Source organism: Megalops cyprinoides, chromosome 21 (assembly GCF_013368585.1).
Source record: "Megalops cyprinoides isolate fMegCyp1 chromosome 21, fMegCyp1.pri, whole genome shotgun sequence".
Classification (NCBI taxonomy): Eukaryota; Metazoa; Chordata; class Actinopteri; order Elopiformes; family Megalopidae; genus Megalops; species Megalops cyprinoides.
Genome location: NC_050603.1, coordinates 21,904,622 through 21,920,205, shown reverse-complemented (window position 1 = coordinate 21,920,205; position 15,584 = coordinate 21,904,622). Strand labels below are relative to the sequence as shown.

The following is a 15,584-nucleotide window of genomic DNA, read 5'->3' as shown; positions in this document are numbered from 1 at the left end:
ATTAAATGCCAGTACAGTATATGCAGTGCATGTACAGTAATGACTGGGTATGTGAGGTATCACAACCATACACTGGTCAAAACTTCATCATAAACGCCATTCTATTGGCTTTCTCTGGTATTGTGACCAGCAGTGTACCAGTGGGCCACACATGCTGGTACTACACTAGGCCACACAGCCGACGAAAGGTTTGTCATCTTGGCAATGACAGCAAAAAGAGGCTAACCAAGTAATTCAAGAAAACTGGTAAGAATCTGAGCAGAGAAGGCTGTTCTAATAAAAACTCTAAGGAGGTGACATGGTGTCATAGCTTGATATTCTGTTCATTACAAAAAATAAGCATAGCGTGTTGTGGAAAAAAGCTTACTAGACTGTTTAGACTCAGAACTCATCTGAATCGACGACTGCTTTTGCATGTAAAACCAATTGTTTAAATTATGGCTTAATTCAGGCCGAGATCTAACTCAGACAGATTTAATTCTTAATTTTGGCAACAAATTTAAGTTTTGGGTGTTCCTTTCTTGCACGCACTGGGCTTGCCACTCTGACATCTCATGAAATAAGTAAAATGCAACATTTTCACTTAAGTCACAATGCGGGAAGTCAGCCTTAGCCCTTTAACAATGCTCATATGTTAAATGGAGTGGTAACTGATCATTTCAAAACCAAAAACAGAGTTCAGTTCTGTCCATGCACACGCAATTTCATGCCTGTGCAAAAACATTCAGCTGCCTATGTAAAATAAACCTATTTTTCCCATATGCTCTATGGAAGTGTGGAAGACTGACACATTTGACTAACGCATAGTCTAGTAGCAAACCCAGTATTGGGTTTAATTTCAAATCAGTGATCAAACCAGTGATATCACTGTTTCATTACTATTTCAACAAACGGTCAATTTCTGTACTGTCCAACATACTGAGACACTCTTCAAGCTCTCCTGAGAAGGAAATACTTTTGCAAACACCAAGACTAAAATGTAGAACGCCATAACGTTTCCAAATAATTCACTATCACATCACAATTCTTCTATGAACACAAAAATTATTAAAATTCACAAAATTTAATGGGCCCCAAAGTCAGAAAATTCCTACAGCTAAAATTCATACTTTCACTTGCAAATGGTCAATACTTAAAAAATATCATGCCCTCTTTGACAGCTTATAATGGATAATAACCAGAGAAAGCCTATTCAGCCAGTGACAGCATGGAGTTCAGTATTCCCGTAACAGGAGCCAGAATTCTTTTCACTGTAGTAGCTATGTTAAGGCCTCTGTCCTGACTGAATACTGTTATAAAGTGAAATAAGTGAACTCTGAACAAAAATTAATTGAAATGAATTGAAACTTCAAGACTGAACACACTTTCCCTCCCTTGTAGTGATAAATCAAGCTTAAATTCCAATACTGCAAAATATACTGTTACAATACATTATACGTTCATGTATATCCAGCTAACACATATAAAAAGAAAAAAAAAAAACCTGAAATGTATGCTGATGGAAAAAAAAAACAAAATAGCAGTTAGACTGGAATTGCAAATGCCCTCTTATTAGACCAACATTCATGAAGTCAGTTCTTGGAGATGGTTCCTTTGAATCTCATTAGCTGAAAGTGTTGCTGCTGCCGTTACCCGAGGAAGGTGTGACGCAAAGTTGCCGGGGTGGGTTCACCTGCCTTGAGCATGGCGAACACAGGCAGCATCCATGGGTCCTTTGCCTCCCTTCACCCCATCTCCCGGACCCCCCACCCCCCAAAGTCTCACACGCTGTACTCATACTTCCCCAGCTTCTTGGGCTCGCTGCTGGGGATGCACCAGTCGTCCGCCTCGCTGCTCGTCTGGTAATGTCTTAAGGCCGACTTGTTGAACACAGGCAGCCGCTCCACTGACTCAGAGGACAAGGCCTTCAGGGCAAAAGGGACAAGAAAGCCGGGTTAGTGTTGCAGACAGCCCGTACGCTGGACATCACAGACACGCATTTGCAAGGGCAAGACTAACCATCATGCAGCAAAATATTCAATAATTAGTCACTTAGGGGAAGCCGGGTACATTTATTCAATTAAGCTGCTGAGAGTGCTCTAGCATGACTCATCTATAATTTAAAAATCTAGATTGTTTTACTTCATTACACTAACTTAAGTACACATCAGGTTCCCACCAGTTAATTTTAAAAGCCTGGACTTGGTTCATGCATGGAACACCCCACTTCCTCCTTTTGTAAAAACCTGTAAAAACTGTGTCCCTCATGCATTACTTGCACATGAAGAGCACATGACAGACCAGATGAGAAAAGAGGCAGTATCTGGTTCTGTTTACATACACATCTCTAGACTACAACAGCGTTGAGCACTGGATCCTAGCGTACACTATGCAGTCTCTCCCCAAATATGTTACCTTCAGGTAAATCACCGCTGAGGTTCCATACCCCTCCATGGAGTACAGCTGGAGATCTCCCTGGAAATACTTGGCGTACAGACGGGAGATCGGAAGGCCGTAACCGAAGCCGGCCTGGAGGACACGCAAAGAAGCACATCAAAAGGAGCCATTTCCAGTTTAGACAATTGTTTTTCGAGCAGCGCACATGCGGTTTACAATTCCGCCAGCCTGCATTTCTGCTCAGGCAAGAAGGGTTTGCTCCACTGTTATTCAAGCAGCTTTAAATAGAACGGCAGAGCAGGCTTTGAACTTAACAAATTACTTGTTTCTTTGATTTCAAAGCAGGGCACTTGGGAGATGTTACTGAAGCCACACTGGATATATCCAGCAAAATGAGTACCAGTGTCAAATCCAAGGTCTGAGGAACGAGAGCGTTGGATTGTGGGTACCAACACACAGGGCGTGCTCCTGTGGAACTCACCAGGGGCGCATTGCGGGCGTTGTCCGTGACGGGGCTGGGGGCGGTGGAGTACATATAACTGAAGAGGCGTTCGATTTTCCTCAGGGGAACGCCGCCGCCCCGGTCAGACATCTGCAACGCGGAGAGACAGCCGTCGTTCAGCCGGGTTATTTATTTCATCTTCCCCTTCCGTTGGGCACAACATTACTGTGGTGTCAACTGTCTTGCTACTTTACCTTTATTGTCAGGTCTTCGCTTCCCAGTGAAACTCGCACCTTGATTGGCGGAAGGGTCAGGCTGGACTCGTGCGTCTCGACGGTTGCCCTCATGGCATTCTGTAAGCGGAAACGATTAGCGTCTGCAGCGTGCAACAAATGACAAAATTACAGGCTGTAACTGCGCTCCAAAACTTAGATGTGCCCACTTTTATGGGGAAATAAAAACCCAGGGCAAGCGTCTGGTTGAACGTAATGAGCTTCTGCGAATCTGACCTAGGTACCAATAATTAGGCTCTAATTAGACACACAAGATAAATGTTTAATTACAAGTTGAATTGCAGCTAATCACAGGGAGCGGTTCTATGTGTCCTTTCAGGAAAACAAGATGGATTAAGATTAGTACAAGTCACTTTCATCATAGGATTCTGCACCAAGCAGAACGCAGTTAGCACATGCATGCAACAACCATAGAAAGGTAAAAATGCAGTACTGTACCTTAAACAGCTCAAACAGCATATGGTACAGGTGGGAGGGCACATACACAATGTGTAATGGCAGTTCAGGGCCTTTGGCTGAGGGTAACAGGGAAAACATAACATTACTCCAACATTACGTTACATAGCATTTCTCCAACTCCTGCTAGCATGGTCTGAGTTTCGACAGCTTGGCTCAACCACCACCGAGATATCATGCGGATCATTTCACCCATAGGGAGGGAGCCAAACATCCATTGCTCACTGTGTTTTAACATGCAGCCACTTCAACGCTAGTTAATTTGTCATTAGGGAGCACTAATAGGGCCAGCTAAGGACAGGCGGTAGATGTTTGAACAGCAGATTGCTTCAGAAAGAGCCTGCTCTTCAGCAGGGCTGGCACTGCTCTCAGGGCCCATGACATGGGTGTCTACTGAGGCGAGACAGAGAGAGAGACGTGTTGCATAACCACGCGTTACCTTGTTATTTGTCTATTTTGATCCCCCTTTTCTTTCTAAGAAACATTCTGAACGAGAAAGCACTTTCAACAACCTTGCCATTATCAACAGGCGAGGCGTTAAAAATCCCAAGAACACAATGTGCCAAATGGCACTGTCCTCTGCCTTTGTATCCAAGTCATGGGTCCCGTTATACACTAACAAATAAAATGTCTCTTTTCCGAAACAAAAAAAGATGCAATTAATATAATCCAGTCTTTACAGGAAGGAAATTTGCTTCACTCGGCGTTCCAGCTTGACGTGAAAATGTGATTGGTCTCAGAGCACTAAGCTGGGTAAATTTCATTACCGACAGCTTCTGCTGAAACTGAGCAGACATGCTGAAGTTAAACCAACATAATTACAGGCTGAAAAAATGCTTTAGTCAGATCTGACAGGATGCCAGCATGAATGTGGCTTGTAGGTTTCCTTAAATCAGAGTGACCTGAAAACTGCCAGCGCACCCAGGACCACAATAAACACAGACAGCAGTCTCTAACGACAAGAAATAAACTATTCTCACACGAAACCTTGTAAGTTAGCTCCGCTCATAGGTTGATACCGTAAAGTTAATCGCTTTTGACAGTCCTGATGCCCAGGCATGGAAACGACCTCTGGTTCCACACAAAGCCCTTTAAACCACCGGTCTGCCCTTGTGAAGTTTCAGAAATACAAGAGGGGTAGGGGGTTGTCGGTTTCACTTACAATTCACTTGCTTGATTTCCACTTCAGGAGAGGTCAGGTAGTACTGATCGCAGAGCATCTTAGCGGTCTCATAGGCATCTGAAAGAACATTTGTATAGTGTGGGTTAATAACATAGCAAAGAAACACATCTGCTTCTTATCTCCTGTGCCCTATAACCATTGTACTTATTACAATTCAATTTGAAATAAATATATTTTTATCCATAAATACAATTCAACATTAATACTAACAATATTCCTATTACTGGTAGCAGTAGTAGTACTGGTAGTACCATCATCATCATCATCAGCGTCATCATCTTTAATCAACGGGTAAGAAACGGGTCTCATTTTGCTCATAATGTCCGATCAATGTAATCAAGTTAATGTCTTAACTAAATTAACAGCCAGGGTTGTCCAAAGTACCCATATCCTAAAGGTGCAGTCTGGTTTAGCGGGACAGATTCCCCGCCTTTGGGTCATGTCTCAGTTAATCATCCAAAATAAGGAGCAATCATTAAGCTGCACAGTGCTGTTTAAACACCAACAAAGTAAAGAGCCAGCAGCACAGTGTGTCACACCAAAGAAGGTGAAACAGGCAATTACCACTCCCAATGTGACTTTGGTCTGAGCGAAAATGTCCAGACATTTAATGGATGATTCTTCTCACAAACTACTGAGCTAATTAGCACAAAATCAGGTAAGCATGACCTTGTTACTTCGCTTCTCTTGAAAGAGTGAAAGAAAAGTTGATACTTCAACAAATATGGCCAACATGGGCCAACTGACTGTGAGTCATGAGCTTTACAAGACCTAATTTTGCCATGGCCAGGAACATACTTGAAGTCACTTATGACACTATGATAGTGGCAATTTGTTCTACGGCCCCTTTTATTACAGTCTGCAGCCTTATTTATCTTTTATATCATTTATCATTTATGGTTAGGTCCACATTTAGCACCACACGACTCTTACTTGTAGGAATAGAGAAGGGGAAAACACACAAAAATACAAAAAATTAAGAAGGCACTCTCTCCTAAAATACTAGTTAAGCTGTGAGGAAATTCCAAGAATTAATATAGTCATCTGTCAGACTGTGAATAACTGCTGCTCTTCAACATGGTGTCAAGTAGAGTCACTTGTCAATTTCAGATTGTAACTGCTGAACTGCAATGACTTAATCAGACACAGGAAAAAATCTGTCAAAGTTCCCAAATTAAATGAGTATTTTAAAGAAAACAGACACAGAACAGGACTGTAATCCTGCTTCAGCATTTTAGGTTACATACAGTGTGAGGTCATTACCTTTTACCACCTCTACCACACCACAATTGGGATCAATGCTTCCAATGTGCTTAGGGTGGGCAGGGTTGGTGCTTCCATCAAATATAAGAGCTGTGTGGAAAGACGAACATGGTGGATTAAAGATTTAAAGATTAAACAGATTTAAAGTTTTAGATCTGAAGTTTTAGAACAGATTTAAAGCTAGAGAGCGAGAGATCCAGAGAACCAGACAGCGGAGAGACGAGGATGCCCTGGCTGACCTACCCACCCCAGCAAAACAAAGCCAACTTGTTCCCCCGCTGTCCCGGCCATTGTCGGGACATGACACGGCCCGTTTCGAACAAAAACATTTTCTTTTAATCTGAAGCAAACAAAGTTTTCCTTTTTTTTAATACTAAGAAGGAGAATTCATCAAAGTGCAAATAAGTGAACATTCAACAAGTGAATTCCAGGCAGTGTTACTTTTTGACATATTATACACACCCACACACACTTTGGTTTTAATTCAAGATGAAATACACCAGAAATATTGAGGATGGAAGAAGAATCCCTAATGACAGTTAATTATAAACTAGTTTGCACTTTGACCGAATCACCCCCTTACTCCTCAACAGCAACAGCCTAACAGTGTAAAAGATATCATCTTCATCCTGTTTTCTTTTATTTACTCATGACACAGCAGTTTCCCTTCCAGAAAGCAGAACAATGAACATCAGTCTAAATACAGAGATCAACAACCCCCGCTTTGCGCTGCTGACAACAGCCACGAATGCGTGGGGTTGAGCAGAAAGGGAGAGGGGTCGGCCTCCTTACTGTGTTGGTTCATAAGCATTCGGGTGGAGATGCGGCTCATGTAGAACCGATCCAGGAAGTACTGGACGTTCTGATTGGTCACTGGGTCGACTCCGAAGGCCTCCTTGTACTCCACGACGCCCTGGGCCATTGTGTGAACCACATTGTTGTGCCTGTTCCTGACGTTAATGAGTGTTTCCGTGAATCTGAAGGGAAAAACGCCAATTCAGAGAAGCAGCAGTTTATAACAAGCAAGAGCAAACATTTCAGAAATTTTAGCTTTATAAAGACAAAAACCACCTGGGGCAGTGACCTCAGATAATCACATTTTATTTATATTCATGTTCAATAAGAGAGAACACATTTCTGTTGGCATGTCTATTACCAAATGATTTTGTAGTGTTGTGTCCTAGATATTTCTGATGTTTGAGTGAATGTTGCAAACTCTGCAATATACAGTATTTCTTAACAGAAAGCCTTTCAGTTTGTTAAGACATACCTGGGGATATAATCAAATTGACATCTGCAGGCCTGGGAAGGGTCTAGACAAGGTGAACCAACATTCCAACCCTTTCAGCAGTAGCTCAAGGCTACTGACTACTACTTTTTTCTTGAGTACCACGTCGACTAGTTGGAACAGCAAGAATTTCACAATGAATGATCTGACTTGAGCTTTATTAAGGAAATATTAACTTTATTGAGGAAATATCTGTGGAAGTGACATTCTTCCTCTGCAGTTTTAGACTTACTTTGTCAGGACCTTTCTATCTTCCGGATCCTTCTCCAGGAAATCCACTATTTCCATGAGACTCTGCGCATACCTGTTTCAAATCAAAACCCCAAAATAAACAGTGAAAAAGACATATTCACGACATGTGACTGAAATAGCAGCTTAGGGTACTGTGTGGCTCAGGAACATGACAAACAATATACAGAGCTGCTCACAGAACTTGCTCACAAAACTTTACAGAACATTACAATTACATTACATTACAATCATTCAGAACACTCAAATCTAAACAGGCCATACGGTAATCGGACTGATGCTGCCTCCAGGGGCCTCCACAGGGGCCTTTCCACTGTCAGAAACAGAGACAGTTGTGCACTTATGATTCCACCTGCTTTTGTAATGTCTCTTCTGTTAGGATGATCTAGTTGCGGACCTACAGTTGCACATCAGTACCTGTGCCTCATGGGAATGCTGGAGTTTGCTAAAAGAACCTATGACCCGTGAGTGAAGTTGTGGCATCTTTTAGAGGATCAATGACAGCCTGTCAGTAAATGTCTGAGAAGGAAATTGCCATTTTTGGAGAAATCTTAGCTTTTGGGTGGATCAAAGTATTGAGAAATTTGTTTTTGACTCATGCTTGCACAGAACTTGATGGCAGTTTTCTTCCTAACTGGTGTGTAGGGCAGCCAGAACAATCACATTGCTCATTGGTGAGTGTCCATTTCAGCTAGTGAAGTTTACACGGACCATGGGACCTTTCTGGCTAACAGTTATTGTCTGTAACAATACAGGCATGAAGCAAAATAGGAGCATATTTTTAGCTAACTAATTCCAGGTAAAATCATACTAGATGGACTTTATACTGCTAGCATCCGGAGCAGACATTTCAGATGCTATTTACTTTTCTGCTTTCTGCATGCATAGACTGCACAGCATTGCAGTTAAAGAAATCTGACTCCTCTCAATCTTCCCTCATTGGCTGGGCCTGACAGAGGGTAGGAGAGGCCAGAGGTGGTTCTGGACATGGAACTGTAACAGAAACGCAAAAAGCTTGCAAGACATTTGGCTTATAGTTCATACTGTGTGGATCTTGTTCCCCTTTCTGAAGCTCTGTCAGTGGAACAGTCTGTAAAACCAGCCATAACATTAACATCTGCGTGGGTGATAGTGACTGACAGGCACGTTCGCATTTTCCTTGTCAGCTTCACTATCACTGAGGATTCATTTGCAGGCCACAAAGCAGACCTCACTTGAGGACAGTTGGAAACGTGCAAAGGGGAGCCAACAGCTCTGCAAAAAATGTTACAAATATCAAGACGGTCACAGGCATGTTGAAACACCGCCCTTTCAGACGTTCTGATGCATGACCAGAAGGATTCAGTTCCTCTGCCTCACATTCAATCCTCAGCACGTATTTGTAATCAGGGTACAGAAACCAGTACACTACATATCAGCAAACTTTACTGTAGCATACAGACTGATAAGATTGAACACCTTTTTGACAATAGGCATATGACATGGTACAGTCCTGGGGTAGTGCTTCACATGGCCAGGCTTCCCCTCTTAAGAGAAACAGAAAGATGACAAAGGGAGATAGAAAGACAATGAGAGAGATCATTAAACACCCCAAGCACTCACTTTATCAGGCCTCATCTAAAAATCAGCCCCACTGTGAAAGTCTATAAAAGGATACAGCACTGGTATGCCATTAGCTTACTACTGTCAAATAATGTCGCCCAGTTATGCCCACGTTTGAATACAAGTTTGTTCCTGCCATGCTGCACACTTCTGACTCAAAGCACATAAAAATTCATTTTTTTTGACAATGATGATACAACCAACAGGGTACAGCAGATATTCACCAAGTAAACAGGGCAAAATTGTTTATTTTATTCAGCTTTGTGGTTTGATTTTCCATTTGCATCAATGCAAGCCAACCAGAGGTCCTGAGTGGCTCAAAGGTATTGTTGTCACGTGACTTGCCTGTGAGCTGCTTGAATGAGGAGTATCAATATCAGAACTAGCATCAGTGGAGTGGAGCCTATACTCTAATGAGCATCAGTGCCACTGTAGTGCATGGTGGGACTTGTAGTGCATGAAACAGCCATTATCTGCATGAGTGTATTGGTAGATTGCATTTGGCCAGGTTGTGGAACTGAGAGAAACCTAGTGTACAACTGATAATTCACCAGAAAAATGTTGCATAAACAGGGGAAAAATAAAAATAAATACAAAAGGTTTGGAAATTTGGAAATGTTGATTATGAAAAATAAAAGCAGGAGAGGCTAACTTTAAAACTATCTTATATTACACACCGTGGCTATTCCAAAATACGGATGCATACAGGGGAAAAGAAGCCAAGAAAAATTACAGCCAGTAGGCCAATTCAGTATGAACCCTTCCCATTCGAATTTAGTGATATGAATATGTTGAAAAACATATGCAGTTTGATATGTGCATCTCCTTTGAGTGTGGTGCCTTCTCTCTTCACACTACAGTCATGAACATCGGATTATCCAACCAACTTCCAGGGGTTCATTTTTGGGATGTTGTTTCCTGGAGATGCCAGCTTCCTTGAGGAAAGAAATGATCTCCAGTAGCCTCTCTTTGGTTTGTATTTACCACTGCTCTCACAGTACGCTTAAACTGGTTTTGTGTGCAAGGTACTGGAGATTCCAGTAACCTTGGACTTCTTGTTAAAGGCTGATACAATGTTAGCTTGCTCTGTGTGAATATTTTTGCAGCCATCACCTGGCTCATGGAGGTCAGCCATCCAGTAATTTGCCAAAATCTGCAAGAAATTTACAGACAGTTCTCTTTGAACAGTGAACATGGTGATGAATGCTACTAACAGATTTTATGCTGTAGGGTATAAATAATTTGAATGTGTTTTGAATGATGTGGCAGATGCTTTTACTTAGTGGTGTTAAAAAAGAGCCAATATTCAATGTCTTCCAGCATTAAAAGATTCCAGTCACTTCTTTGAGAGACTTGTTTTTCCAAAAAATGTAAAAAATAACTGGAATTTAGATTGTACCGTATTTTGAAAAATGTATTTCACCTACATCTTTAGGTCTGTAAACATTATCAACCCTGTTCCTCCACCCTCCTGCTCTCCTAGCCCCTCCCCCCCCGGTTGTTTTTATGCAGTTTCTGTGTCTGGAAAGCAGCATGCTCATCAGCAAACCACTTCAGCTGAGTCACTCTTGCCTACACCCACTTTTATTTCATTGGCTTCCCCACTACGGAGGTTTCATTTCAAGAGAAGGAATTTGGTGACTTTTGCTTCAGTGAAGCAGCACTGTGGGCTTTGCACTACAGTCAACTCACTAGATACCTAGCTTAGCTACCACTGGCAGGCATGAGATATATCTACAAAAAAAACTGTAACTGCTGTTTGATAAATTGACCACATTCACACATTTGAATATTTGGTAGAAGGCTGGCTGCTATTATAAGTAACAGTTAGCTACCAAGTTCATCACATTAGGGCTTCAAAATAAAAACAAACTTGGCCATGAGGTCTCCTGGGGTATGCTTGCTTTTGTTCCAACATTAACTGCAATGAGCTGTCGGATAACCAATTCAAACCAGACACTTGTAACAACATACCCTCTAAGGCCACACGTCAAAAATAGACACATGCTCTGAAGAATGAATAATCAGTATTGACCAAAGGACCTTCTGCTCAGTCAGATCTGTTTTCAGACTACTGCCTTCACTTTCTGTAGTTTGCTCTGTGGTAAATTCTGCTATTGGGTTATATTTTCTATTGATTTATGGAATGAAAACACTTGTGAAATTACAATGGTGCTCTAAATGCTGAATATGTGGCTAACCGATGACTGAAACTAAACACCAGTGGGGAAAAAGAAACCGGAAAACTTGACAGATCTGAATATCCACCTCCACACTGTTTGGTCAGTAACTTTAAACAACAGGCAGATCTGTTTTCCTGCATTTTGCCATTTTCTTTCTCTTGTATTCACACCATGCAGCAAATGGACTCCATATGCCTGGCCACGTTCGATGTTCACTTAAAAAAATCTGCTCTATTCGTAGAAATACCAAATTGTAGCTGATCGATAACCTAGGCGTTGTGTCAGTCTACTTCCTCTTTCGCTGGTTTCATAAATACGCCTGCTTCTGCAAAACACCTGCAAGAAAACACACCTTTGCCACACTGATCAGTCACTAGGCAGCAAACTGAACCACACTTCCCCTAAAGCTGACTGTGATTGGAAATGGGTTTTTTAGCATGGTACCTGGACACCTGCGAGCATATCCAAGCTGTAACAAGGCAGCCGTCCATAAAATTTTTTATGATGTGAAATTACAGTAAGAGCTGCAACAAAAAATAACCAGCCGTTATTATTGGACTTTACTGCTACAGACCTCATACTTTGATGTTTGACTAAAATTTATATCAAATTTAGCATTTAAAAATAGACAACACATGTCAATAAAAAGATCTACTGTCTTTGGATTTCTCCCACATAAGCCAGGATTCCTCTCTTCATTGCCTTTGCTCTACCCAATCACAAGTTCCATGATCAGATGAATGCTATTTTATACCGAACGAGCTAAGACTGCAGTGACCACCCTCTAAATGAGTTAACATGTTTTTATTCAACCAAGACCACACATTCATCATCAGACATTATCAAAAATGTGATTTAGCAAATGAAACAGATGTGTCCTCAAATAACTTGACACGTGGATCTTCTTGACTGAGTCCTGTTTGTGCACATAGCAATGGACTGTACTTTCCACACCTCCGGGATGTTATGTAGTTTCTGTCCAAGGTCCTCAGTCACACCCTGATACCAGTTATGCAACTTAAATCAAAATCCATTTCATATATAACTGTCAGATGATCTTTATAGGCCATGAAAACATGTCTGTTTTTTTTTTTATTTATACCTATATCTCTTAGCTGAATATCTAATTAAGGGCTCCAAAACATTTTTCACTGAATTAATCCTTGGATATTAGATTCACTAAAACACATTTTCCTTTAGTTATGGATTAAAAACACCTTATCTTACCTTCAAGGCAAAATACCTATATTGTCCTGGCTCTAATCCAACATCATATACTAAAGGTTTTATGCTGTGCACATCATTGCAATGGAAAAATGCATTAGTTCTTTTGTGTATCAAAGGTCAAAGGTTACAGGTTTTTCTTGGGAATGACAAGTCAAAGGTCAGCAGGATTTTATTTTTAGCCCCTAAGCCTCCTGCTGACCTTAGCCTACCCTCACAATGAATGCAAAAGGCCTGTTACAAAACCAAAACTTTTCAATAAGTGCCCTCCCTGTATATGCTTTTAAAGGGTGTAGCAACCCCAAACCAACTCCCTCTACCAGCAGTGGCTATGCGGAATATCTGAATCAATGCTGGTGACTGACACATTGAGCTGGCTTCAAATGGGAACTAAAAGTCATAATCCACAAGAGTGGAAGAAACAGATTACTACAATGGCCCAAGGATATATGCTAAAAAAGCCAATATGCAGCAACATCGTATCGCAAGGTGAGAAGCCTTCCATGTGCTGCATGCAGGAGCAAGCCATTCATAACAATAACAACGATGAAGCAAGAACAATAAAACCGAACAGAACCTGACTAATCTCACGCATGTGAGACGCCGCACAGCCAGACTCCAGCATATTAACAAGAAGTCCCCCCAACAGAGAAGATAACGAACACTTATCACCATGCGTCACAGCTTAGCCAAAGTCTACCAGGGAGCTCACCTGGGGCTGTGACAGGCACAGGAATCCCCCCTGCAGTTGAGCCGGGGCAGACGTGCCTGGCAAAGCGGCCTGGCATGCTGCTGCCTCTCTTTCTGGGCCACTCTCTCAACAGTCTGGAGCCAGTTTACCGCTCAGAGGGAGAGGTGACTGGGTGACTCTTCAATAGCTCTTGTCAAGGTCAGACACATAAACAGCCTGTGCTGGAACCTTTTTTTTCCCAGTTTGTTTTTTTCAAAACCAAATTCCCTGAGCTGTCCAGCAAATGATGCAAACAATTGCCTACTAATGTGAGAAACCAGGCCACCAAGATGTCTGAGGAGATGGAACTATTTTCAAAAGGTGAAGCAGAACATTACAATACTCCAAAAACAACAAGCATTCACAGTACCACACACACATACACACATACGTATATGCATACACAAACACACACACACACACTTCACCTTGGCTATTGTACAGCATGGGTGACGACACGCTCTGCATGTTAAATCCTCAGGGAAATCAGTAAGAGATTGTTAAGATGCATATGATGATGTATTAACCGTCAACAATCTGGAAGCCATTCCATTGTGGCAGGTGCCATGCTATGACAACTGCTGAACATAAATGTACCCAAAAAATCTTTTGGAAAAAGGTCGGATTTACCAGCTCTGCAGAAGCTGAAGAGATGGGGTACCGAGGAGTTTGTCAGGAAGGAAGTCTATCTCCTTCATGATATTCGCCAACCTGACGGGAAGCTCCTGACGCAAAAATACAAAAGAGGTCTTCTCGCATGCATTGGCCGATCCTGCAGGGAGGGAAGTGCAGAAAATTGTAAACAGACCTTAACAAACCAGGATTCGATGCAAACAGCTGCTTTCTTGCTTAACACAGGCAAGGGCTGAACGCTTTTGCAAAGCTGCTGTAAGCAGCGGGTTGTACATTTTTGTACAGCAGAACAGAAGCGAACATATCCTGATGAATTCATTCCAATTCGGCCTACGTTGCCATGTAGATCTATATCCGGCGATATAGATCTACATGACAAAAAACCCGACGCTGGTGCTGGTGTGGTGTCCAAATGTCACTTGACACGTGTGTAAATATTGATCTGAAAGCCCGAGAATCCATTGTGTGAGACCTTGCTGTCGTCATGCGTCAGCTGCATCAAGGGGCAACGATTTTGTAAACAACTGATGTCATATTCAAACTAAAGCAAAACTACTAGGGAAAAAGTACCAGGCTTCCTAACTCTAGTGACAGCAGTTAAGACAAACATATCTCGACTATCTAACCACATTATGCAGATACACACAAATGTGAGTCCAATGCCAGCAGAAAACGTAACTATAACTAAGAGATCATAGAAATTTACTAAGGTTAGGTGGTCATACTTCTGACCCAGTAGATCAATGACAGCTGTCAGGGGAAGTCAATAACAGCAGCTAGCAAGCTAGCTTGTTGTGGGTATGAGCTAGCGAGCTACAATGGCATAATTGCCACATGATTATCTACCAGCAAGCAATAAAGGACAGCTATCTGACTAGCTAACGCATAGCCATCTATATACATGTGCGCATGCATACATTATTCGTTTACTAGACAGTAAGCTAAACAACCATCAGTTTGCTGTTAAGCAAGTCAAATCTTACCAAAATCAATGAACTGCTTCATTGACAGCGGTGAAGGCGAATACTTCGAAAATCTATCCACTTGTTTTGGTATATTTGACTTGACGCTATTCTTCAACAAAATCTGTGCAAACTTCATGATGACTTCAGATTCGCGTCCAAATCAAACGGCTGGAATTGCTCTGATTCAATGATGCCCTTTCTTGCAAATCCACCTCTGACTCGGAGCTAGCCTGCTAGCTACCCCCAGCACGAGTTGCTGAAGAGTTTTTGCTTGCTAGGCAGCTAGCCAGCAAGCTGTCTATGTTATGACCACCCTATTTAAAGCGAAACGGACATGTTTATGTGAATCAGAGAAGCGGACGCGTTTTTTTTAACTCCCTGGCTCCTTGAAATGTCTCTTTTTCGCGTAGCTAGGTCTTAGCTACAAAATATAAAGCTCTGTACCACTTCCCCTGATCAACATCCACAGTATTGTTTTCCTCAGATTGAATAAGAGTGACATTTCTACTAGCCAATCATACAGTAAGCTCTATTGGTATTGGGAGGAGTGATGACCACGGATATGAATAATATATCAGTGTGTGTTGGTAACGCTACACAAAACTCGTGAGAGAGGGGGTCTCAGGAACGGTCTGGAAGTCACTGCACATGCGCAGGAGACCAATGTCGGGGGGGATGGGCCGACACGGTCAACTGC

General features: G+C 42.0%; 1 protein-coding gene across 1 annotated transcript; it reads right to left on the bottom strand.

Annotated features, from left to right (window-relative positions):
* Positions 1–1,678: 1,678 nt before the first annotated feature.
* Positions 1,679–15,380, bottom strand: pdk4 (pyruvate dehydrogenase kinase, isozyme 4). The gene is made up of 11 exons (XM_036555423.1): positions 14,906–15,380; positions 13,920–14,061; positions 7,534–7,605; positions 6,806–6,990; positions 6,014–6,103; positions 4,730–4,807; positions 3,550–3,626; positions 3,073–3,171; positions 2,858–2,968; positions 2,395–2,508; positions 1,679–1,904 (listed from the first exon to the last, which is right to left on the bottom strand). The coding sequence occupies exons 1-11, from the start codon at positions 15,021–15,023 to the stop codon at positions 1,761–1,763; spliced, it is 1,230 nt and encodes a 409-aa protein (XP_036411316.1). The 5' UTR covers positions 15,024–15,380; the 3' UTR covers positions 1,679–1,760.
* Positions 15,381–15,584: the final 204 nt, after the last annotated feature.